A 25,001-nucleotide genomic window follows, 5' to 3' on the forward strand; every position below is an offset into this window, starting at 1 on the left:
TGAGCATTAAGCATCGGCATTTTCATTGTGATTTGCCACATTTCATAGATTTAGATCAAAAAGGCAAGTTTGATCCCATTGTTTGCGTGTATTTGATGAACGGTTTTGCACTCCGTCTATATGTTCATCTGCATTGCATGCACAATCTTTCAAGAAGAATAGTATTTTTCCAATCACTTTACATGGAATGGGTATGTTCATGTTTTTGTGTTGGAAGTGGTTTCATGAATTTTCAGCCTTGGTGGACCTACGTCCATGGAAGAAGTGGAAGCATTGAAGGAGCCACAGATGACTTTGTGTCGCTTTCGGCGCGGCCCAAAGAAGCAAGCGTTGCAGACCTTTATAAAGTTCAAGTATCGCACGACCCACACATCAGAGTGGGCCGGCGAAGAGTCCTTTCGAGGATTCTGGATGTTGCTGGCGATCTTCCTCGACGCCATACAATTCGGTACCAGTTTCTCACTTTGAAAAGGAGGGGATGTCACGTGACACATCCAACCCTATGTGTCCGTGGATGTCACGTGACACATCCAACCCTATGTGTCCGTGAACAAGCTACAGCGTGACCAGGGTTCAGTTCAGTCAAGTCAGTCTAGGATAGGAAGTGATCTGGCACTTTTGTGAGTCTGTTCGCAGACCGTGCATGTCCAGACACTTAGAGTAGATGCATATCCTCTGGTTGTACACAGCATGATCATTAGATTACATTCAGAATCCATCATGAGCATTTTTACAGTGCATAGACCTATTTTCCCTATTTTTGACATTTTTCACTTATGACTTTTGTTGGAAATTAGGTAGGGCAATTTTGCTAAGTTTGTATAAATAGAAACCTAGCGCTAGCACTTTCTGGTAGAAGAGGCAGCAAGAGCACCTTGCTCAATAGGCAACTTCTTAGCAAGACCACCACAAAGACCTAGCGTTTTTGCCCAACAACAAAGGCTAGCATTTTTTGTTCCAGATCAGCCTTGGCATTTTTGCCATTACAGAGCAGCCTCGGCGACCACAAGACAACAGATCCCCTAGCGTTAGCAGTTGCATCAGCTGATCCATAGCAGATTTCACCAGACAGCAGAATGCAGCCCTAGCGTTTTTGGTTTGCAGAACAGCCTCAGCGATTTTGCAGATATTTGCGACGGAACCAGCCCTAGGACCAGCATTTTCAGTTTTCAGCCTTTAGACACCGCAGAACAAGTCCCAAACCTCGCAGATCTCACCTTCTCGCAGCAGATCCTCGCCGAACGGTCAGATCTAGTGCAGTTTGCAGTTTCAGCCCGGAAAATGCAAATTTCAGCATCTGCGTTTTCAGCGCGTTGTCGTTGCATCATCGCCATCGACATCGTCACCGACATAAGAGTCATAATTCAGCAGATAAAAATTTGCAGATTTCAGCCATTAGCGTTTTCAGATTTCAGCCCGTCTCGTCGTCGTCCTCATCGTCGTCGACATCGTCGGCAAGTCCAAGCATTGTAGAGATTTGTGCAATCATAAGTAGACCGCTCTCACCATGAGAGTCGGGCCTTCGAAGGATGGTTTTGACAACATTCTGGTGTCGTATTCTTTTCTCTCTATCTCTCAGTCTCATGTACCTTCATTCACAGTGTTCATCCACTTTGTTTGTGTCCATTGCACTCTCTCACTAAAGGAACGGAAGGCTCTCCCTTCCGTAAGTAAAAGGAACCTTGAGCACAGTTCGGAGCACTCATCTTGAGGCATTCACTTCCGCTCCACCTTACATGTATTAGAGCACGATCGATTTCTCTTCTACCGAGAAATCCGATCCTTTTCTCGCGACACTTATGGATTCCAACAAAGATCAATCGACTTCTTCTATCTCTGCCAATGCGGGAGGAGATCACGGAGAAGATTTTCATGAGCAAACAGAGGAAGAGTACGGCCCATCTCGGCCCACTCAGTTCGAGATTGAAGAGATGGAACGTCGACAACTCGTTGACGATGCAACGAAGCAGATGATCAAATTTGCTAAGGATTTCTAATTTGCAAATTTTTTGACCCAGTAGGCGATGACCGAAGTGCATACTTAGTGGCAGAAAACCACCCAGTCACCAATCAAACCGGCGATCAAGAAGCCTCCTACTCCAAGAATGTTTATTGAAGAAGAAGTCCATGATGGGGTCCAAGCCCAAATCAATCAGCTTCTGGATACGAAGAAGTCGACGGAAAAGTAACTGAAGCAACGTAACAAGGGAATTGAATTTCTCGGTTACTTGGGTCAAAAATCCACTTTTGAAAACGCCAAAAAGCACAAGAAGCGTGTATGCTTTGAAGGATTACCCAGTTCGTCCTCATCGTTTGATAGCTCGGACGCCTCATCTTCTTCTGACTTAAGTGATGAGGACAAAAAAGGCAAGAAATGACGGACAAATCACATGTTTTATGCAAAAAGAAAGCATTTTTACGGAGCCAATCAATACGTTTGCCTCGACAACAAGGGCAAAAAGCCCAAAGAATTCCAAGAGGGAGGACATGTAGTAAAGTTTGAGCATTTTCCAGAGTTTCGAGATGCTCCCAAGGCTTTAGCCTTTGTCGAGCAGTTTGACATAGCATTTTCTGGAGGCCGCTATACAGAGCACTCCAAGAGCAGACGGGCGGCATCCTTTCTGAAAGGCAATGCATGGACATGGTGGTCCACTCTGCTGTTAAGGAAACAAGCGCCGACAAAGTGGTTGAAATTTAAGAAACTTTTTATTTCTTCATGGCTCACACAAGAATACGAACGAGGTGTGATTATTGATTTGAACCATGTTCGGATGGTCAAGACATAATCTTTGGATTCTTATTGTGAAAGATTTTGGAATTTTTTTCTACCTGTTTTATCCTTTAAGAAGATCAAATTTAAGGAGTAGATTGAACGGTTTTGTTGTGAACTTCCCAAAGAAATTCGAGATTATTGTCTCGAAAGGAAGTCCGAGTCTATACAACAGTTGATGGGACACGCGAAGCGGGGATTTGCTATATATTTGGGTAAATTGGCTTACCCATTAGATGAACCTTCAACAAGTCACAGCAGAAACAATCAACGAAGAGATAGACGACCTTCATTGATAGAAGACCAAAGAGATGAATATTTCAAAGCAGGGAAGTGTTTTGAATGTGGAGAACAAGGACATATCGCTACAAGGTGTCCCAAAAGGGCACAAGAATCAGAATGAATGGCAGGTTGAAAGAACAGCAGGACGAGGTGATACTTGTCCAGAACAGCTTCTTGAATTAGCATTATTTTGCTTTATGAATTTATGAAACAAGACTTTTTGGAAGATGAGTTTAAATTTTGAATAAAACTAATGTTTCATGAAAGAATCTCTTAATTCTGGAAAAAGAGCAGGATTAAGAATGAGATGGAGCAGTGACAACTCTTGAATAAACTTGATAACGAATCATGAATCACGACTGATTCAATGGAATGAATGATTGAACCACTCTGTTCAGAATGAACTTACTGATAATTTGGGATCCTCAGAAATGATTCTTGCGCACACGACAGTGCTTGAGGCGACAGATTCTCGCACATGAGAAGGCTTGAGGCGAATGACAGTGCTTGAGTAAAAAAATCTCTATAAACATGATCGCAGTATGGGATTAATTAGTCCGACATCAATGAGGTCCATAATGGATCAAGGTGTGGTTACTAAATATGTTGTTGGCAGTCATGGTCTAAGATTTGGAATGAATGTTTCTGTGATTGGTTGTCATGTGATGTCCTATGATGTCATGTGCAGTGATGTGATTGTCGTCTTTGTACATGTGCTAGATGTGTTGTGTCTAGTGCGTAGGTACTAACAGTCAGTGTCTACTAAGACGGTTTATTGCTTCTTTCTGTTTTGCAGGCGTAATTGAGGGTGATTATAATTCTTTCAAGAGGGGGGTATGTCACAAATTGATGACGTGGCATTTTTGCCCGGACACACACGCGTATTGGCTGTACGGACGTTGATGTGGCAGCAATACGGATCCTCGGAAATTTCATTGACATGTTGACGTGGCAGTTTTGTACGGACATGGACGCTTTTTGCGTTGACAGTTGTACAAAATTCCGTACTTTGCGTTGATGCTTTTTCTGGGCAGATTTTTTGGATCAGTTTCTTTTGAACAAATTACTTTAAGGGATTATTTGCTTTTGAGCTTAAACTGCTTTTGGGGCTCTGCTTTTGGGCATCCCTTGTAAGAATAAAAGAGCCTTAAGGGCCCCACTCTTCAGAGCATCTTGATGTAGAGTTTGAGAGCAGAAGACCCTGCGGGAGTTGTACTTTGCTCAAAGATTTACATAAAAGAAATACCAAAAGGGGCGCCAATGTTTAGGGCCAATCTCTCTAGCCACGGAACCATGCCGGGCCGTGTTGACCAAATTGAACTGTGATTTTAAATTTGTGAGTATTTTAAGTGACTCTCTCTCGTGTCGCGACAGAATCTAGACTCGGGGTGCCCAAGTTTGTTACAGCTATTGATGGCTAATGAGGGGTTCTGACGGGTACAGAGGGGTCTGTGTCGACGACGATGATGTCGTTGTGATAAGGTACCGACGGAGTCTATGTCGACGACGAGGTATTGATGGAGGCTATGACGACCACGACGCCGAAGTATTGATGGAGCCTATGTTGGCGACGATGATGTCGACAACGACGACAATGACGACGACGACGAAGTTTTGGGGATCCTTATGGCGAGCCAAGGTAGAAGGGATACTGGGTGCTGGGGTACTGTGTCAACGACGGTGACGACGGCGACACTACGGTTGAATGCCGGAATCTGTTAGCGGTGTCGATGGTAAGGTGTTTGCAACCATGACGAGGCTAGGTTGAGATCTGCTGGCGCTTCACAACTGAAACGTTGGCTGTCTTGGCTGAAAATGCTGATCATCATGGCTTGTCCTGCTGCAAAAACGCTGGGCTGCTGCTGGCTACTGTGGCACGGTTGGTGCCTTGCAAATCCCTTGGTTCTTTGGCTGAAATCTGATCGTCCAAAGATGTTGATGATGGCGAGGTACGAAGGCTGAAAACGCCGATTCAATGGGTGGCATATATGTTGGACAGCTTTTGCTAAATTCGCTTTATCTGACAGAAAAATAATTCTAAATGAATTATTGGATTTATAAGTGAGGGTTTTCTCGCTTGGAACACCAAGGAAAAATAATTGGAATTTTAAGTGAGAGGGTTTTCTCACTGGAGACATCCGAGTACAGAGTATTCCTAGTGGGTCATTCAAAGTAATGACAGGGGCACTGAGAATGGGAATATCTGTAAGGCCACGAGGAACAGGTACTTCTGATGCGTCACATCGGATGGATGACAGGGAGCATCGAGAAGAAGTATTCGACCATTTGGGAACAGACATCTTTGATGCGTCATAGGATGGGTGACATAGAGCATCGCGAAGGAGATTGTACCGTAAGCTCGGTAGGAAAGGACTAGGTGATGAGTATTCCTGATGCGTCACAAGGTGGATGACGAGTGCATCGGAAAGGGGATATTCATAGTCGAGAGGAAATTCCGAACTTTGTTAGAGTTGTGCACAAGGAAAAGCAAGCACTTGAATGAAGATGGGTTCAAAGGAAACTTTGAGGAAAACCGGATGCTTTCTGAGAAAGCGGGATTGCTTTTCGTAGAAGCAGATGCTTTCCTGCGAGGAAGTCTATGTCTGTATTGCAACTGTGCATGTGATTGCATCCAGGGACGCCTGGGAAGTGCTGTGGAAGCATTGTTTTTGACTTATAAGGTTTTATTGAGTTTTTGGGTAGTTTTAGACTAATTTTAAAATATGCTGGCCGCCCACTTAATAAGTGGGCAACCATATGATAAATAAGGCAATAGATCAGCCAACATTTTCTCTCTCTCTCTCTCTCTCTCTCTCTCTCTCTCTCTCTCTCTCTCTCTCTCTCTCTCTCTCTCTCTCTCTCTCTCTGTTTCTGGCAAAACAATGCATTTAAAAAAAAAAAACAGCCGCGATCTCTACGCGAGCAGTTATTTGTGTCGTGGCCAGGAGCTATAAAAGCATCACATGCCCTCACTCAGAGGAGGTCAGTTTTCGCAAGGAGGAGATGTTGCTGCAGATTTCAGCCGCAAAGAAGACGTTGCTGGTGATGCCCATGGCTGCCCCAAGTGTATCCGATGTCGCCAGGACCCAGTGCACGACCCAGTGCGCGAGTTCCCTCGTGAAGAAGTGCCTACGGAGCATGTTTTTATTGCGACAAGCTGCTGTTTTTCTCTGTTTTCAGCCCATAAATGTCGTAGACAGGGCTGATTTACGAGAAGGAACCCGAGAACACACTTCTTTTGTGTGTAGGATTGGAAGAGAGGATTTTCTATGTAGAGGTCTCTTCCGGGGAATTGCTTTTCGAGAACCGAGTTGCATTCGAGCGTCGAGACTTTGAAGGTAACGATTTTCATGTTATGATCTTTAAGTATTTGTTTGCAGGTATACTTCCTCTTAGTGAGGGAGTAGGAGCAGAGGAAGGCATGAGCCTCTACAGGAGAAAGCGCTCTGAGGAACTAGAGCCAGATCAGCCCAAGGGTTTCGTACCCGAGTTTGAGAAGTAGATCCACGGATCGGAGAGAGGTAGTCTCTCAAGTTGTAATCCGGAAGTTAAAATTCCCAAGGGAAGGACTTCGTGTCCAGGAAAGCAGAGTCGTTCTGCAGGAAGAGGACTCTGGAAATTGAGTCGGAAGAGAGTCGTAGGAATGCTATGCCCTGAGTCTGGAAGGTGAGATCCAGAGGCGAGAACCTTGGTTCTTGAGGATTTGGAATAAGGAACGGAAGTTCCTTGGAATAGGGTTTTGCCCTAGGAATAGAAAGCCGAGGCTTCCGGGAATCATCAAGTCTTATTCTAGAACGAACGTGGTAATACGTTCGGTTCAAGTGCTTGTATAGACTTCTCCTCAGTAATAAAGATACTATTACGGGGGGGGACCAGTCCATCTTCTAGTCCCCAGTATTGTGTCGATCTTCTCACTCTCTCTCTCTCTCTCTCTCTATTTCTCTCTATATCCTCTGGCTTCAGTAATAAGTGATAAATCCTATTTATCAGAATGTATTTTATATTGCTATGCGCTCCCGTTTGTGACAGTGGTATCAGAGCATGGTCTCCTCTCTTTCTCTGTGAAGGAGGACGACTCTGGGAAGGTACGGGAAGAAGCCATGACAAGCCAAGAGAGAAGTAAGTAGGCGGAAACCTAAGTTCTGCAGGAAAAGCTCGCAGAGTTGGAAATTTTTTTTCTCTTTGCAAGAAGTCGACACAAGACTTGAGAAGGCGACAAGAGCATGATGCTCCTTTGATTCTAATGCTCAAGATCCTTTAGAATCCAGAAAATATCCATGAACATCAATCCAGAACCATAGCCAAGAAATCTTGTCAGTCCGGGAAGGATATGAAGAAGGTCTTTAGACCTCAGAACACTCAGGTCAAGTTTCATACTTTTGACGGAAGGGAAGCCCCGAAAGCTACCGCTTAAATGCGATAGTTTGAAGTTGCCTTTGCAAATGGCAGGTGAGGCATGTGACCAAACACCTCAAAGGGAATTGCAAAGTACTTGGTGGTATACCAAAGCTCTGCAAGGAACTTACAACAAGACTTGGATTCAATTCAAGGCTGAATTTTTCGACTAATTTTTTTTCCTCTACGCTTTGAGAAAGGCGTCCAAGAAGATTGGGGGATCGATTTGCCCAATAGGAACACAAGCAAGTCAAAGCAAGTAGTGGTTTACTCTTGCCAAGGTAGCTCCACTCTTGATCCTCTCTAAGGAAGGAAAGATGAAGAAATTCAACGACTTTTGCCCGAATTTTGTAGACGCATCTGCAAGATACTTTGCACCAGATGGTGGAGTCAACAATACAAGCTGAAAGTGTACACCTCAGTCAGTGTACATAGAATCTAATCCCCGCAGTGGGACGGGAACCATTGGACAAAGAAACAATGAATTTTGTTATCTCTCCTCGAAGGATATGTTGCTATCCGGAGAAAGTTTTAAGTAAGGGAATTCAATCTTTCCTTAGATTTTGAACAAAAGACCCTCGAACTTTAAGTGAGAGGGGAGGTCTTTGATCAAAGTTACATAAACTGCGTATTGCTTTTATGCACGAGATATGCATGTGTCTAACCAAGGTCCAAGACAATCACTCTCGGGTGTTTATGAGAGTAGAATTGAGTTGAAACATTGCTTTATGCGATGAATTGGTTTACTCAACCATCTGAAAGGTCAACTATTGATCTCGTATCGGATAGTTCACCAACAAATTACCTGCTATTCCGGATAGGGCGGCAAAAAGGAAAGAACCATTCCGAGATTTCAACCAAGAAAAGCTTTCACTAAGCTTGAGTACCCTATGAGCCTACACCCCTTACCCGGTAAGGGAAGATATGGTAGCGCTTTTTGCACAAGTGAATGAACACTCTCTTTATGAGGGAAGGAGCAAGAGACGGCTACGGCCTGTGCTCGAGGAATCCAAGGATTGAAATCCTAGTTTATTTAATGAGCGGGTTTTGCTTTAAGATCGAGCCAAGGGATTGTCAGGTTGAGCGTCATCGCTCTAAGGATCTTATGAAGGGAAGGTAATTTCCCAGGTTCACCAAAACTCTAACACAGCTTAAGAACTACGTACACCTTTGGATATATGGATAACACATGAAGATGCAGACCTATGCCAAGGTGGGTCATCTATCAGTCGATTTTTTTTTTTGTTGAACAAAATGAAATGACCCAACTTCTTTTTCAGGAATTGAATGGACGGGAGTTTGCTATACTCTCTTGAGCGCCTTTTTGCACACAAGGATATTCTGACACGAGAATCTCTATTTGAGGTGTGTTCGGTAGAAGGAGTTTGAGTTTCTCTACAGAGAAGAGGTTTTTTGATGGTCGTTGATCATTGAGTACGCTATGTGCTTTTACCATTACAGTAGCAACTTTTGGTTGCGGTATATGTTTCTTCATGAGCAGGTCAAGTAGCATTTACGCGCTGCTGGAATAATTCGAACTATTATGTTCGTAAGAATATAGTTCGCCAACCGTTTTAAAATGGTAAGAACTATCTTGGCCACATATGGGAGAATATCATTGAGATCTAAAGCGGGTTCGCCCTTAAGTGGACCAAGTTTGAACTTATGTTCACGGAATGGCATGGCTAGAATTTCATCTGCCTAAGATTTTGCAAGTCGTCATTGATGCTTGCAAGGTGAATCATTTTTTTAATGATTTTGCTAGGAAGAGACGCTAATGGGCGTCGGGAAAACACTGTTGGTGGTAATAACTCGCAAGAGGAAAAAATTGGAAAGAAGTGCCGCCGTGCACAAGGAATCTACGAATTAGAACCGTCTGCCTACGTTGAGCGACGGCTCGGAACAAGAACCTTCTTTAAGGTGATCGCAGACTCTGTTTGTGAAAGAAAGACATCAAGATTAATACTCTATGATTTGGGCATTTCCTATGTGGGAGGACACAAGAGGTTTAATACCCTCTGGACTAACGGCGCAGGGTTACGCGCAAGGACAGATACCTAGATTGATTTTGTCACAAGACGAGCACCATGTGCCAATAGAAAAGAACATATTGAACAGACTTTTAACACTTCAATAACAACTGAACTGGAAGAGAGACGACACGCGACACGGAGTGGTGGAATTCCACCCCAGAGACTATTGGCCCCAAACCTTGGCGCCCCTTTCGGTATTTCTTTATATTGCATCAACACAATACAAGCCTGTACTCCAGACTCTGCACCTTCTCCAGGAAGCATGCCAGAGAATGAGCCCTAACCTCATATTTAAAGGCCCTTGGCCTGAAAAGCAGTTATAGTGAAAAGCCTTCAAAACTCAAAAGCTTTTGGTCCAAAAAGCAATGCCAAAAGCTGCCAACGTAATTTATGGAAATCCGTACAGCCTGTGGAATTCCGTACAGCATGCCACATTATCATGTCAGCGCAATTTTCGAAAATGTGCCACGTCATCGGTTTTTGTGTGTGCAGGTCCTGCTTTATTTTAATCCTTTGTGTCACTTGGGGCCCCATCGAACGGGTCCCCATAAGTTGGTAGGACTTCTTCTTCTGTTACTTGGTCTTCTTAGGGTTTAGGCCCCTCGGCTGGAATCTGTAAGTTGGCTCCATTCTTTAGGCTTTGACACGTCAGCAGTTTGTTACAGATTTCTAGGAGGATTATTCTTCTTGGGATTGAGAAGGTGGAATTCTTTAATAGATTCTCGGATGATGAAACTTCTGATCTGTTTGATAGACGTGAATGACAAGTTCTTGCATGGCTTGTAAGTTTGATGATTGGTGAAGGATATCCTCGAGGTACTAGAGGAAGGACATGAACCAGTAAGGTAAGTATTGAATTCTTGAATTTTTGTTTAATTTAATTTTTGAGTTCTCTTCTGAGAAAGACCTGCTCAACTCACCATTGAGCAAGATTTTGAATTTTTTCGGTTTCTCCCCGGGCAGTTCAGTTGGACCTCTATAGTTGAGGACAACTATTTATAAGTGAGAGAGATGTTGCTAAATTAGCTTTATTTGACAGAAAAATAGTTCTAAATGAATTATTGGATTTATAAGTGAGAGGGTTTTCTCGCTTGGAACACCAAGGAAAAATAATTCTAAATGAATTATTGGAATTTTAAGTCAGAGAGGGTTTTTCTCACTGGAGACATCTGAGTACAGAGTATTCCTATTGCGTCATTCAAAGGGCACTGAGAACGGGATTATCTGTAAGGCCACCAAGAACGGGTACTTCTGATGCGTCATATCGGATGGGTGACAGGGAGCATCGAGAAGAAGTATCCGACCATCTGGGAACGGACATCTCTGATGCGTCATAGGATGGGTGACAGAGCATCGCGAAGGAGATTGTACCGTAAGCTCGATAGGAAAGGACTAGGTGATGGGTATTCCTGATGCGTCACAAAGTGGATGACGAGTGCATCGAAAAGGGGATATCCATAGTCGAGAGGAAATTCCGAACTGTGTTAGAATTGTGCACAAGGAAAAGCAAGCACTTGAATGAAGATGGGTTCAAAGGAAACTTTGAGGAAAAACGGATGCTTTTTGAGAAAGCGGGATTGCTTTTCGGGAAAGCAGATGCTTTCTCGCATGGAAGTCTATGTCTGCATTGCAACTGTGCGTGTGATTGCATCCAGGGACGCCTGGAAGTGTTGTGGAAGCATTGTTTTTAACTTATAAGGTTTTATTGAGTTTTTGGGCCGTTTCAGACTATTTTTAAAATATGCCGGCCGCCCACGTAATAAGTGGGCAGCCATCTGATAAATAAGGCAATAGATCAGCTAGCGTTTTCTCTCTCTCTCTTTTTCTGGTAGAACAGCGCATTAAAAAAAGGAAAAAAAAAAATGGCCGCGATCTCTACGCGAGCAGTTATTCGTGTCGTGGCTAGGAGCTATAAAAGCATCACATGCCCTCACTCAGAGGAGATCAGTTTTCGCACGGAGGAGATGCTGCTGCAGATTTCAGCCACAAATAAGACGTTGCCGGTGATGCCCATGGCTGCCCCAAGTGTACCGGATGTCGCTAGGACCCAGTGTGCGAGTTCCCTTGTGAAGAAGTGCCTATGGAGTGTGTTTTTATCGTGACAAGCTTCTGTTTTTCTCTGTTTTCAGCCCATAAACGTCGTAGACGGGGCTGATTTACGAGAAGGAACCCGAGAACACACGTCTTTTGTGTGTAGGATTGGAAGAGAGGATTTTCTATGTAGAGGTCTCTTCCGGGGAATTGCTTTTCGAGAACCGAGTTGCGTTTCGAGCGTCGAGACTTTGAAGGTAACGATTTTCATGTTATGATCTTTAAGTATTTGTTCGCAGGTATACTTCCTCTTAGTGAGCGAGTAGGAGCAGAGGAAGGCATGAGCCTCTGCAGGAGAAAGCGCTCTGAGGAACTAGAGCCAGATCAGCCCAAGGGTTTCGTACCCGAGTTTGAGAAGTGGATCCATGGACCGGAGAGAGGTAGTCTCTCAAGTTGTGATCCGGAAGTTAAAATTCCCAAGGGAAGGACTTTGTGTCCAGGAAAGCAGAGTTATTCAGCAGGAAGAGGACTCTGGAATGCTATGCCCTGAGTCTGGAAGGTGAGATCCAGAGGTGAGAACCTTGGTTCTTGAGGATTTGGAATAAGGAACGGAAGTTCCTTGGAATAGGGTTTTGCCCTAGGAATAGAAAGCCGAGGCTTCCGGGAACCATCAAGTCTTATTCTAGAAAGAACGTGGTAATATGTTCGGTTCAAGTGCTTGTATAGACTTCTCCTCAGTAATAAAGATACCATTACGGGGCGGACCAACCCATCTTTTGGTCCCTAGTACTGTGTCGATCTTCTCTCTCTCTCTCTCTCTCTCTCTCTATTTCTCTCTATATCCTGTGGCTTCAGTAATAAGTGATAAATCCTATTTATCAAAATGTATTTTATATTGCTATGCCGTTTGTGACAACAGTCACTGTGCTTGAGAGGCTCCATTGCTCTGTTCCTTTGCCCTTCTCTCCGAGCACTAGGGTTTCTTTTATAAGAATTATAGACCGGGTCGTTCAAGTTTTCCAACAAACTCACAATTTCTAAAAAGAATTCTAAAAGTCACTTATAAATAAATGACCTATAAGAGGTGGTTCACATGATAAAATGCGTGTATGTTGAAATGAATGTAATGTGCAAGAGAGGGTATGCAACTATGACCGGCCTGGACATGCACGTCCTGCTAGAGGCTCACAAAATGCCAGGCTCAGTCCTAAGCTAATGACTCATGCTAGACTGTAGCAGAAGCATGTCGACGTAGCACAATTGAAGTGCGCACGTGACATCCCCTCGTTAAAGGTGAGGCACAATTGCCGAACTTCTATCTTTTGGAAACTTTTTATACTTCTAGTGTTGACTGCTTCTGATGCTTGTGGATGCAGAACCAATGAAAACTCCTCCAATGTCACAAATGGGATGACGTGGCTAACCTTGGACACACTCACAGAGTCGGGCAATAGAGTACGGACCCGGTAAATGCATTGAGAGGAGATACGTGGCAACCCTGATTTTACGACACAAAATGCGCTGATTGGGTGACATGGCAAATTGTACAGAAATCCACTTTTGGCGCAAACTGTTGATGACTTGGCAACGTACGGATCTCTTGAAATTATGCTAGCTGTAGCCTGTTTTTATGGTAGTTTATGGGATAATTGCTTTTTTTTTAGCAAGCTTTTAAATTACTGCTTTTGGGGCTCTGCTTTTGGGCATCCCTTGTATCAATAAATAAGTGGCAGGGCCTCACTTTTTAGAGCATCTGGATGCAAAGTCTGAGACTCGAGAGTGAGCACCTACTCACTCTCTTGTACTTTGAACATAGATTAATACAAAAAGAAATACCAAAAGGGGCGCCAGTCTTTGGGGCCAATATCTCTAGGCACGGAACTACGCCGGGCCATGTCAACTTATTTGTGAAGCGTAAACCGTTTTGAAGTGAATCTCTGCTGTGTCACAGTAGAATCTTGACTTGGGTTGTCCAAGTTTGTTACAGTGGTATCAGAGCGCGACTGATTTCTCTTCTACCGGGGAATCCGATCCTTTTCTCGCGACACTTATGGATTCCAAAAGATATCAATCAACTTCTTGTGCATCTGGGAATGCGGGAGGAGACCACGAAGAAGATTCTCATGAAGAGCACGGCCCACCTCGGCCTACTCAAGTTGAGATTGAAGAGATGGAACGTCGACAATTGGTTGACAAGGCAACAAAGATGATGATTAACATAGCGAAGGATCCAAAATTGGCAAAATTTTTGATCCAACAATCCTTCGAAGAAGTGCACACCCAGTGGCAAAAGGCCACAGAGCCACCCATCAAACCGGCACTCAAGAAACCTCCTTTTTCGAGGATGTTTATGGAGCAAGAATTAGAAGAGGTGGTTCAGACACAGATCAATCGGCTTTTGGACGCAAACAACAAAGCCAAAAAGCATGACAAAAAACAGAAGAAAGGAACTGACTTCTTGGGTTATTTGGGTCGTCAATCTACTTTTGCATCAACAAGAAAGCAGAAGAAGCGTGTCCGATTTGAAGGACTACCTAGTTCTTCTTCTTCTGACAGTTCTTCTAGCTCTTTTGACTCGAGCAAAGAAGATAGAAAAGGGAAAAAGAGAAGCAAAAAGCAAAGCTTTGGAAAGGGCAAGAAAAAGGCAAAGAAGTTTAAGTTTCGCCGAGTTTCTAACGGTTCTACAGAGGACTCATCCTCAGATAGTTTGGACTCCGACGATCACATGTTTTACGCAAAGAAGAAGCATTTTTATAAAGCCAACCAATATGACTTCCTCGAAGATAAAAGCAAGAAAGTAAGAGAATTCAAAGAAGGTGGACAGTCAATAATTCAATTAAGTTTGACTCTTTTTTTGGATTCCGAGATGTCCGAGGGCTTTGGCCTTCATACAACAGTTTAACATAGCTTTCTTTGGAGAGCATTACTCAGAGCACTCCAAGATTCGGAGGGCTACGTCTTTCTTCAAGGGAAATGCTTGAACATGGTGGTCCACCCTTCTACTAAGAAAGGAAGCTCCGGTTAAATGGTTGAAATTCAAAAGGCTTTTTATTTCTTCTTTGGGGCCAATCTCTCTTTGCACGGGACTACGCCGGGCTTTGTCGACTCTTAAATTTGTGAAGTATTTTGAAGTGAATCTCTGTTGTGTCGCGACAGAATCTTGACTAGGGGTGTCCAAGTTTGTTACAGCTTGCAGACCCTAAAATCCAAATAAGGCAATGCTGTTAAAAAAAGCAGAGTTGTGAAAAAAACAAAAAATGCTATTACGCTTACCAAATGTAGAGCGTTGTGGAAATGAAGGGAGCGCTCAAACCTCTGCAGGTTTATATGACGAAGGTTCAATGAGAGCAAAGAAGTTGTCTAGAGTCAAAGATGACTTAATGTATGAGAAGGTACATGTGATGATCAAGGGGGAGTTGAGCCTTTTGAGAGGTGACATTGAAAATGAGATGTCTATCATGATTGGACACACATTGGCACAGTTGTACACATCCATCCTCGGAAAGTAGTTGAGTAGATGGGCAGAGAGAGAGGGTGTACGGGCAGTAGGACAGGCGGGTTTCATGAGAGGTTTCTCTACCCTTGATCATATTCTGACACTCAGAGCCATTATTGAGGAGGGGAGATCACGTGGGAGACGGCTCTATTGTTGCTTTGTGGACTTCCGCAAAGCCTTCAATACAGTGTCGAGAGCTGAGCTTTGCGGAAGGTTCCATAAATTATGCATGAAGGAAATTGATCTAGTAAGGGCCTCAACTACGAGAGTGGGGACAGCTAGCTCGGCTCGAATAATCTCATGTGGCTGTATTGAGTTTTTAATCTTTTAGTTTTAGTCTTTCACTTTACTCCATTTCATTTTTTTTAAATAAGATTTTTGTACCCAGACATTGGATTCGATCCACAAGGATTGTATGAGTTTGGTCTCATAGGTCATTTTGGCCTTTGGAAGACGTTGAATAAAATATTTCATTCATTTCATCTCTCTCTCTCTCTCTCTCTCTCTCTCTCTCTCTCTCTCTCTCTCTCTCTCTCTCTCTCTCTCTCTCTCTCTCTCTCTTTGCCCAACAGACTTCTTCAGAGCAGACACGGGACAGCCGCAAGAGCCACTCCCACAGCAGAGCTCCCCCTCGTCTCACACTAGAGGCACACTGATCGACCGAGCGATTGAACTGGGGAAATCCAGGCGTCCACGATTGCGAAGGACTACACAACATCGACGGAAGCTACGTCAGAAGATTCGGAGCACGTTGGCCAGGCATGCACGACGCCCGGTCAGACTACTTACCATGGAGGAAATTGATGAGATTCGCCAACGATCGATGCTAGATCTTCTGTGATTCAGCTATCCCAACAAGCCGCCCATTTTTGCTCAGTTTCTTGCTTAGCCCACATCGACCAATCTAGGATCCCATAGTATATATCTTTGTTTTGTACTATTGTTAGGTTATTTTGTTACTCTGACTTTGTATCAGATCCACCACCTTGTAACTTTCTGGTCTCGTAGGTCACTATGGCCTTTTGAAGATGTTCATTTCATTCTCTCTCTCTCTCTCTCTCTCTCTCTCTCTCTCTCTCTCTCTCTCTCTCTCTCTCTCTCTCTCTCTCGCTTCACCACCCCACAAAAAATGAAAGCGACATTCAAGCGGAGGAACAAAGATAGTATACTCTCGCCAAGCTCTCTATGGGCAGGGAAAACCGTCAGAGTCCAAGATGATTTAATGATGGAGAGGGTTCAAGTGATGATTAAATCCGAGCTCAGCTTTATGAGAGATGACTTCAGGAAGGAGATGTACGCAAACGTAGAGAGTTATAAGAATTCTATGTATGCAGATATGAGGAAAGAATTGGATAAAGCGATGCTTGGTAAGCATGATGAGATGTATCTATCTATGAAAGGGGAGATGCAGGCTCTAATGCGGGCAGAAGTGAATGTAACGGAATGTATTATGCAGAAAAAGTTGGATGAGGCAATTGCAAGCTTTGAATCTTGGAAAACCAATGTGGAAAAGTGCATGAAGGAAAAGGATGCAGTGATTGAAGAGCTTAAAGGGGAACTTGCAGCTTGCAAAATTATGCCCAAAATGGAGGGGGGAAATCAGCCCTCGATGTTAAAGGAGCTCGAAGAAATTAAGGAGCAGGTGAAAACTCTGCGCGAAGGGGAAGAACAAAACTCGAAAGAGGCTTCCTGATGGGTGGAGCGCCTTTTTAAAACACAGGAGAAGGTTGATGAAGCTGAAAAATGGATTGAAGGTGCAAAGAAAGGGAAGGCCCGGACGCCAGAAGCCGCACAGACTTCTACCATCATCAATATGACCATTGAGGAGGAACAGAAGAGGAGGAATAGAACCCTCCATGTGCATATTATTGGTATCAAAGACATCGAAAATGTAGAAGAAGAAGTGAAGGAACTCTTGCAGCGCATGGGCATCCCGGAACCTATGCACACAGGTGCTTGGAGAGTAGGAAAAAAGGGAATAGATGAGAAGGGAAACGTCAAAGAGAGAGCACTTATTTTGCGTTTCCCGACTTTGGAAACAAGGAAGGAATTCTTGAAGAAGAGACCAACACTTAAGAAAACTGGGATATTTATGGGGGATGACCTTACTTTAGCACGAATAGCACATATGCAAGAGTTGATGCTAGAGATCAAGGCTGCAAGGGAGAAGGGGAAAATTGCCTTTTATAGAGGAGGGAAAGTAGTGGTTTTGGAAAGACGCACAACATGACGGTGCGAGACATATGGGACCACACTCTGGATGGCGGCATGGAATTGTAATGGATCATATAAGCTGGATGTGGGTGCCTTTGAGGATAGCTTCAGAGATAGAGACATTGTCTTTTATTGAGAGACACATTAGAAATCTGGATAGTTGATGCCAAGTGTGACTGGTCATGCACGGGAGACAGCTTGTCGGCCAGACACTAGATCCCAGCATGGGAGTCGAGGTTCAGGAGGGGTAGCAGTCTTATTCAGGGAGGAGTTGCAGCCGCTATTACAGATTCTCCGGAGAGATGACCAGGCGAGATACATGTGGGTGAGATTGAGAGCTGAGACGGGCTGATTCTTATACATTGCTATATGTTACTTTCCCCCTAGCACATCAGTCTATACCTCACCTAGAGGGCAATCCTTCTTTCTCTATACTTGATGATGACATATGGGAGTTCTCTAGATATCATTCTCTTGGGAGACTTTAATGCCAGGACGGCCAACTCCCAAACGGTATTTTATGATACCTCGGAGGAGATGCTTAGAGAGCTGGATATATCGGAGATGGGGCTTGACAGACACTCACAGGATAGAGAGCACACAGAGTATGGGAGATATCTCATGGAGATGACGACTACGCATGGTTTGGCCATACTTAATGGTCTAGAGATTTTTCCTTCTTCTGGGGGATTCACATGCTTTCCACACAGACATGGGGCTAGTACAGTGGACTATGTCATGACTTCACCAAGCTTCATCTCCAGTATTCAGGATCTTAGTGTGGGACCTAGACCTGTTGGAGTAGCAGTGGACCATGCTCTCCTGACTTTTTCAGTCTCTTTCCAGTATAGTGCCTCTCAGACACCACGGAGGATTGCACACACACAGTATACTTTTACACGAGAGACGGACTCAGTTTATGTGGAGGAGATTTACAGGCGGATGAGGGCAGCCTAGCCTGTATATACGTGGAGGAGATCACCACTCTATTGACGGAGATCTTGCATGGGGCAACAACAGAGGCATACCCACACACTCAACCAGATCAGAGAAGACGTTCTGGGAACATGCCTCAGAATAGTTGGTATGATGAGGAGTGCAGAGAGATGAGAGTTCAGATTCAGAGCGAGCTTATACTTGGAGTCATTACATATAGACAGTCTCGGATTGCCCTCCGGCGTTTAGTGCGAGGGAAGAAGCGGGCCTTTTTAGCCCAGATGGAACGTGATTTGTATCAGCTCTTTTTGAGTCGAGATTCAGGTGAGGCCTAGCGTCTCTTCCATGAGCACTCACCTCCTCCAGTGATTACCTCTCCCGAGATTTGGGGTCAGTATGCAGCATCATTATATACAGTACCTGGGCAACCACCACTACCAAACCCTCTAGAGCCATGTCCAGCCACTAGTACCTTCTTTACCACTGAGATGGTGAAGAATGCCATTGACAGGATGAGGACTAGGAGAGCATATGATCATGATGGTTTGGTGGCAGAGCACTTGATACATGCTAGAGATTTACTGTTAGAGGTTCTTGCGTGGTTGTTTAACCGTGTCATGTGTGAGGGACTACCCGAGTCTTGGAGATTATCTACTATTGTACCTCTCGTCAAGATGGTGCGAGGGAACTACCGTACTATTATGATAGGGCACACATTGTCACGGTTGTATGCATCCATTCTTGAACAACAACTGAGTAAATGGGCAGAAAATGAGGGCATACGAGCAGCAGGACAGGTTGGATTCAGGTGGGGTTTCTCCACTTTGGACCATATTCTTACACTCAGAGCCATTATTGAGGAGGGTCGGGCACATGGGAGACGGATGTATTGTTGCTTTGTGGACTTCCGCAAAGCATTTGTTACAGTGCCGAGGGCCAGATTGATGCGCAAGCTACTGAAGTTGGGAGTACCCACATAGATCATATGGGGGATCATGGCTTTATACGGCTCAGTGACTTGTCAGGTACGCACTCTTGAGGGGATTTCTGACATTGTTCATTCCACCATTGGAGTGAAACAGGGGTGTCCTTTGTCCCCTACACTTTTTGGTATGTATGTAGATGAGGTCTCTGACTACATTGACAGAGAGGGCGACAGAGGCGCTCAGCTAGCAGGGACATGGATCCCTTTATTATTATATGCTGATGATATTGTGTTGATATCAGAGTCACCAGAGGGCATGCAGAGACAGTTGGATGCATTGCACAGCTTTGCAGAGGATAGTGGATTGTCTGTGAACCTTGTTAAAACCAAGGTTATGGTGTTTAACACCACACCACAGTGGGTCAAGAGATCGGCACCTACACTTGTATATGGTCAGGACACTGTGGAGTACACAGATGAATATATATATCTAGGGGTGGTATTCACGGGACCGAGGTTTACTCTGAGGAGAGTAGCAGAGACTAGACTGTCCAGAGCCTATGCGGCATTGGGAGGGCTAGAGAGGATGTGTTCGTAGGTTCAGTTTCAAGAACCACGAACAAAGCTATGGCTCTTTGATACTTTGGTTGCTCCAGCTATGCTTTATGGGGTCTAGGTTTGGGGACCATCTGTGAATCATGACAGTTGGAGGAGCATGGAGAGACCCTTGGTATTTATGATATCCTGGATGATTAGAGCCTAGGCCTCCGTACCACATGCGATTATTCGAGCAGAGGTAGCCGCCCCTCCTATAGAGATTGAGGCTCTTACCAGATCAGTGTCCTTTATGCACAGTCTATGGGATAACATAGAGACAGATATACTAGATTGGCTCTTGAGTCCTCTAGACAGTTAGCGATGCAGGGAGACGCGTCATGTTGGTATGAGCAGATGACCTCATGGTTTCAGAGGCATGGTTTCAGCATGGATAGATTGCCTCCTTTTCAGTATTCCCTGGATGCACCCTCCCTGCTAGTCACACGGACGGAGATCACTAGACTCATTCGTCAGGATCTTATACAGTTGGACACCGGGAGGACATGGGTAGAGCCGATGCAGGAGTTGGGCACGAAGATGGCTTTCTACAAAGAGCATCTTCTCCAACTTTCGGGAGATGGGTCTGTGATTCGTCCGAGCTACATGGACTCTCATTTGTCTCATGGTCTGCAATGTGCTATTGGTCAGATTCGCACATCCTCACACCAGCTGGAGATCGAGACAGGTAGATTCAGAGGGATACCGCCGGAGTCTAGGATATGCCAACTATGCGATAGAGAGCCAGAGACAGAGCTACACTACATATGCCACTGCACTGTGTATTATGAGATACGAGGGCTCTTCCATTGCTTATTCAGGGAGGGTTTTGGACGCCTAGATAGAGTCATGAGGTATCAGGATCAGAGATGCCTTGGCTTATATCTACTTGAGCTACACCGACATAGAGATAGTCTGCTGAGACATGGAGTATGACAGTCACAGAGACAGATCACATACTTTTTTGGATCGAGGGAGCCAGGAGACCAACCACCAACATAGGGTTGTACCCACATTCATACCAGAGGCACCCTCATTGACAGGGCGACTGAGCTCGGGAGATCGAGACGACCACGACCGAGACACAGGAGCACACTCCATTGACGGAGACTCCAGCAAAGGATCAGAGGCATTCTAGTACGACACCCAGAGTGTCATTGAGGGCCTATTCTACATTTTCACATTTCACATTTCACATTTCACACTTCATTTTCAGTTTTCATTTTTACATTCAGTACTTTTTGTACTTGTACCTCGGACATTGTATTAGATTCACCACTTTGTATCTGATGGTCTCGTAGGTCATTTTGGCCTTTAAAAGACGTTAAATATATCATTTCATTTCATCTCTCTCTCTCTCTCTCTCTCTCTCTCTCTCTCTCTCTCTCTCTCTCTCCCCCCGTCATGCATGTAGTGATTTGCTCACACTTGCTACGTATTCATATAAGAGAGTATGGTGCATATTAACATATGAGAATTTCGTTCATTTCCTCTTTCCATGTCCTGATAAGGGTCCTTGCTGAAAATGTGGCATCCATGCATTGGATTGACCGTGATGAAATTTCCAAGCACACTGGGCTACTACCCATTGAGATTGATTCTCAAGAGCTAACGGCTACTAAAAGAAAACGCTATTACTGGACAAATATCCCTCATCCAAAGAGGATACCAAATGTGGTAAATAACGAATCCACAAGGCTACAGCATGTACTTGAAAATGCCACTGCACTTGAAGAAAAGCTTGGGGTCAGTATTCCAGTTGTATCACGGTTATTTCTATTTATTTTATCACTGTCTTATCTTTTGGTCCTAAATCGTTGGCATGTGTCTGCCTCTTGTAGTGTATAGTGGGGCAAAATCCATTGGGGAGCAATGTCATGCTTCAACAGGTCTTGAAGAGTGACGGAAAGAGTGTTCGGTATGTGAATATTAACGAAGTGGAGAGGGCCTTGGGTTTTCCTGTCGGTTATACAGATGTTCATTTTGAGGTGAAGCCAGAATCAAAACCAGAGCTGAAGCCAGAAGTGAAGCCTGACATGACAACACCTGGTAATGTGCTTTTCATAATTTTGACAAATTTGTTATTTTATTGGATTGGCTGAAAATTATTGTTTGTCCACAATAGTGAATAGATAGTTTGCAGTGTGAGGAGAAGCTGGGGAGTTTTTATTTGAGATTATCTAAAAGCAAGTTTAGGGAGTTCTGCACTTTGTGCCAGGTTTTACGTGGCGACAGTTTTATGTAATGTGTTAGTCTTATTTTATCTATCTGTTGCACACGGTGTTTTTGAATCATATAAGCGGTTCAATAGATACAGGAGGGGTTCTCAGTGAAGTGTAGGATATTAAAAAATGCCTCTTTATCGCATTGAGACTGTCAAAACATATTAGTATCTAGTTTCTTACTTGTAGGAAAAGTGTAGCCAAGAAGCTGAACCACGATGACCTTTTTTCAACCCGCTGTGGGACTTAAGCAGCACAGTTGGCAGGTTGTATACATCAAAGGGGCCATGTCTGTTAATGCAACATGCTTATGTGTTATTTCTTCCAAACAGGTCGTCTCCGTGCAAGAAATGAGGGAACAAAGGGTAGTGGTGAATTCATGAAGAATGTGGGCAAAAGCTTAGAACTCACCCAGAAAGGGCATACTAAAGTTCGGTGGCAGCTCTTGGGCAACAGTTTCTCTGTAAGGAAGAACACGTGCGATCATGCAACCCAATTATGCTCGTGAATCACACACGAATTTTTTCAGAACTCTGAGAGAGGGTAACATTTTGTGTCTCTTGTTAATGCAGGTGCGAGTAATTGCATACCTACTGAGTCCTCTTTTAGATTTAGCTACTTTGCTCGCAACAAAAACGATTGTTCTCCCTCAAAGTGTAGCAGAAGAACAGTGCTCTGCCATGGAAGTTGGAGAAGTAAGAGCACTGTGAATGATCGTGCAATGAAAGCCATGATGTCTTATAGAATCTACTCGTATGGTATAAATCTATGTTTCTACGTGGCAGATTTGGGCCTTGTATAACATGCAACAGCTTCCTAATTGGTATGCTGTTATAGAGGAACGTTCGGGTGATCGGTTTTCTCCTTTGGAGACTTTGAAGAAAAGCACTAAGAAGCTTCCTCTTCACATTGAAGTGTAAGGCTGCTGTTTAGTATGAAGACCTTTTTCCATCTATTACCAAAATCATTGTGAGCTATTTTCATGTACCTTTTCCCAGGAAATTTCTTGAGCTAACAAATCACTATACCTGTGGAGAGATCGACAAGTGGAACCCACGAAGAGGAGCTGGCTTGTATCAGCTTGGGACAGCAACAGATACACAGGATTGCTGGCTGTCATTCTCTCACAGGTAATGGTAGCATTTGGCTAAACAGCTCATATTGCTGAGCTACTCTGGGAAAATGACACTTGAGCGGCTTGCAATTGATTACTCTGTATGCTTTTTTCAAATGAAAATAAGGTGAAAAATCACAATGGCTTACATGAGAGGGTAAGAAAGAGTGTGTGACCCACTACCCAATGTACCTCTTTATAGAAATAGGAAAACAAATATCGACTCTCTCTCACCTGGTCTACATATACATAAGGCAATGCTTAGTCAATGCCCCTCTTACAAGAAAAGAAAAATATTTGCCATCATTAGCTTTCCATGTGGCATGGACAAGCTTTATCCAATGGGTCCACAATTGCTCCCAAAAATTCCATGGTTTGCTAAGGCCTTGTAGGCCAAAAATGGTCTTTAGGGACTCAAATGTACTGATTTTGAAGGCCTGTGGTTACGTTGAATGATTGGAGGCTCTTTGCTACTAAATTTTATAGTGGTGTGTGCACTAACTGCACAGTACATTGCTGGAATGCTTATGTTAATTTTTAAATTTTTTTTTGGGCTGGAAGAGTAACTGGCTTTGTGAAGACTCGGACTGGTTATTTTTTTTATCCAAAGGAAGGAGAAGTTTGGGCTCTTTACCAAAGACAAGAAAGAAGCCGCCCCTGGTTTGTGGTTAGTTTTTCTTGAACCCTTCCTCTTTTTCATGAGCATCAAGTCTGTTGTAAACGCTTGCGTCAAAAATTGGACGTAAATATTATCTACAGCTTGTCATGGAGAGCAAAGTAGATCATAGTAAGTTGGATGCAGCAAAACCTGGCCAGGAAGGCTTCAAAGCTCGCTGCAAAATTTTGCAACTTACATTGCAGACAGATGTATTCAGGTTAGAGCGTGTGTACTAGAATTTTGAGCTATCTGGAGCTATCTTTGATAAGTGTCATTGACCAAGGCCTCCTTACAGGGTGTTGGAAAAAGAAGTGATTTATGATGACATTCTTCAATTCTCCTTTATGGTCCCCTACCATCCCAGAAATGAAGGTGGTCTCTTGAAGCTTGAATTCAGTAACAAAGGGAGAAAGCTGCTATCAGGTAAAAAGAGAGGACGTAAACAACTTGACGTCGAGGACTCTGAGGAGGAATTTTGTGAAGACGATGAAGAGGACATTCTAGATGAAGCGGATGTCAGCGATCTGCTGGAGTGTATTTGACTTATTGCAGGCAGTGGCGGTAGCCAAGAATGTTACCGGGATGAATCCAAAAGCTGTTTTTTTTAAAGGCAAGAGATTAGTCAGGATCAAGTGCACGAGGAAAGACAGAGGTTTTTGGCAAAGACTGAATTAGGAAGCCACGAAGGTCTCACCCATTTTTCTCAGGATATCTGAGTGTAAGTATAATTGTGCCGGGCTTGGCATAAGAAGTTTGTTGGGCCTGTTGTAAGTAATACCTTCATATCTGGTGGTTGAGGTTGTCCCACCTAGCAATTGTATCGATATCATGCGGTGAATAAATTCTCTACTTGAAAGAGTTCAAAGTAAAATTTCTGCATGACTTGGTTTGTGTTGAAAGTCGGGCTTCTTTTCAGTACCAAAGCTGGCTTCTGCAAAATTTTTTTTGGTTCCTTAAAGAAGAGAAAGAAGGTCTATGCGTTTAATCATCCATTGCTGCAGGCTTGTTTGTCCTCTGAACCTCCTTTGTGTGGTTTCTCTTCATAAAACTGCAATTGGAGATGGCCCACTGAAAAAGATGGCCCTATTTCTTCAATAATATTTTACTAATTACAAAGGTCAATAATGTAGCAGATTTGGCAGCATCTCAAATCTCAAACACTGCATCTACGTGGCCAACACACTTCCAATGATACCCTTTTTGCTCTTCTAGCAGGAGTTCATGCACTCTGAGAGCTTGTACACTCGACAGATGTAAACTAAAAAGTCATCAGGATGTGGTCTGAAACTGAAATATCAACCTTTTCTGTTTTACTGTAAGAATGTAAGAAG

General features: G+C 43.8%; 1 protein-coding gene across 3 annotated transcripts in view; it reads left to right on the forward strand.

Moving 5' to 3' along the window:
• LOC147463206 (uncharacterized) overlaps positions 1–24,552 on the forward strand; it is a 53,271-nt gene extending 28,719 nt beyond the window's left edge. For all 3 annotated transcript variants that reach the window (XM_086487725.1, XM_086487718.1, XM_086487723.1), the window contains 9 exons: positions 21,188–21,422; positions 21,518–21,725; positions 22,231–22,361; positions 22,471–22,593; positions 22,684–22,814; positions 22,897–23,028; positions 23,574–23,679; positions 23,772–23,887; positions 23,966–24,552. In XM_086487725.1, coding sequence (XP_086343851.1) covers positions 21,188–21,422; positions 21,518–21,725; positions 22,231–22,361; positions 22,471–22,593; positions 22,684–22,814; positions 22,897–23,028; positions 23,574–23,679; positions 23,772–23,887; positions 23,966–24,212 — 1,429 coding nt within the window. In that variant the 3' untranslated portion in view covers positions 24,213–24,552. The remainder of the gene's footprint in view (positions 1–21,187; positions 21,423–21,517; positions 21,726–22,230; positions 22,362–22,470; positions 22,594–22,683; positions 22,815–22,896; positions 23,029–23,573; positions 23,680–23,771; positions 23,888–23,965) is intronic.
• The last annotated feature ends 449 nt before the right edge of the window (positions 24,553–25,001 follow it).

Source organism: Adiantum capillus-veneris, chromosome 2 (genome assembly GCF_014529385.1).
Source record: "Adiantum capillus-veneris isolate H3 chromosome 2, ASM1452938v2, whole genome shotgun sequence".
Lineage (NCBI taxonomy): Eukaryota > Viridiplantae > Streptophyta > Polypodiopsida > Polypodiales > Pteridaceae > Adiantum > Adiantum capillus-veneris.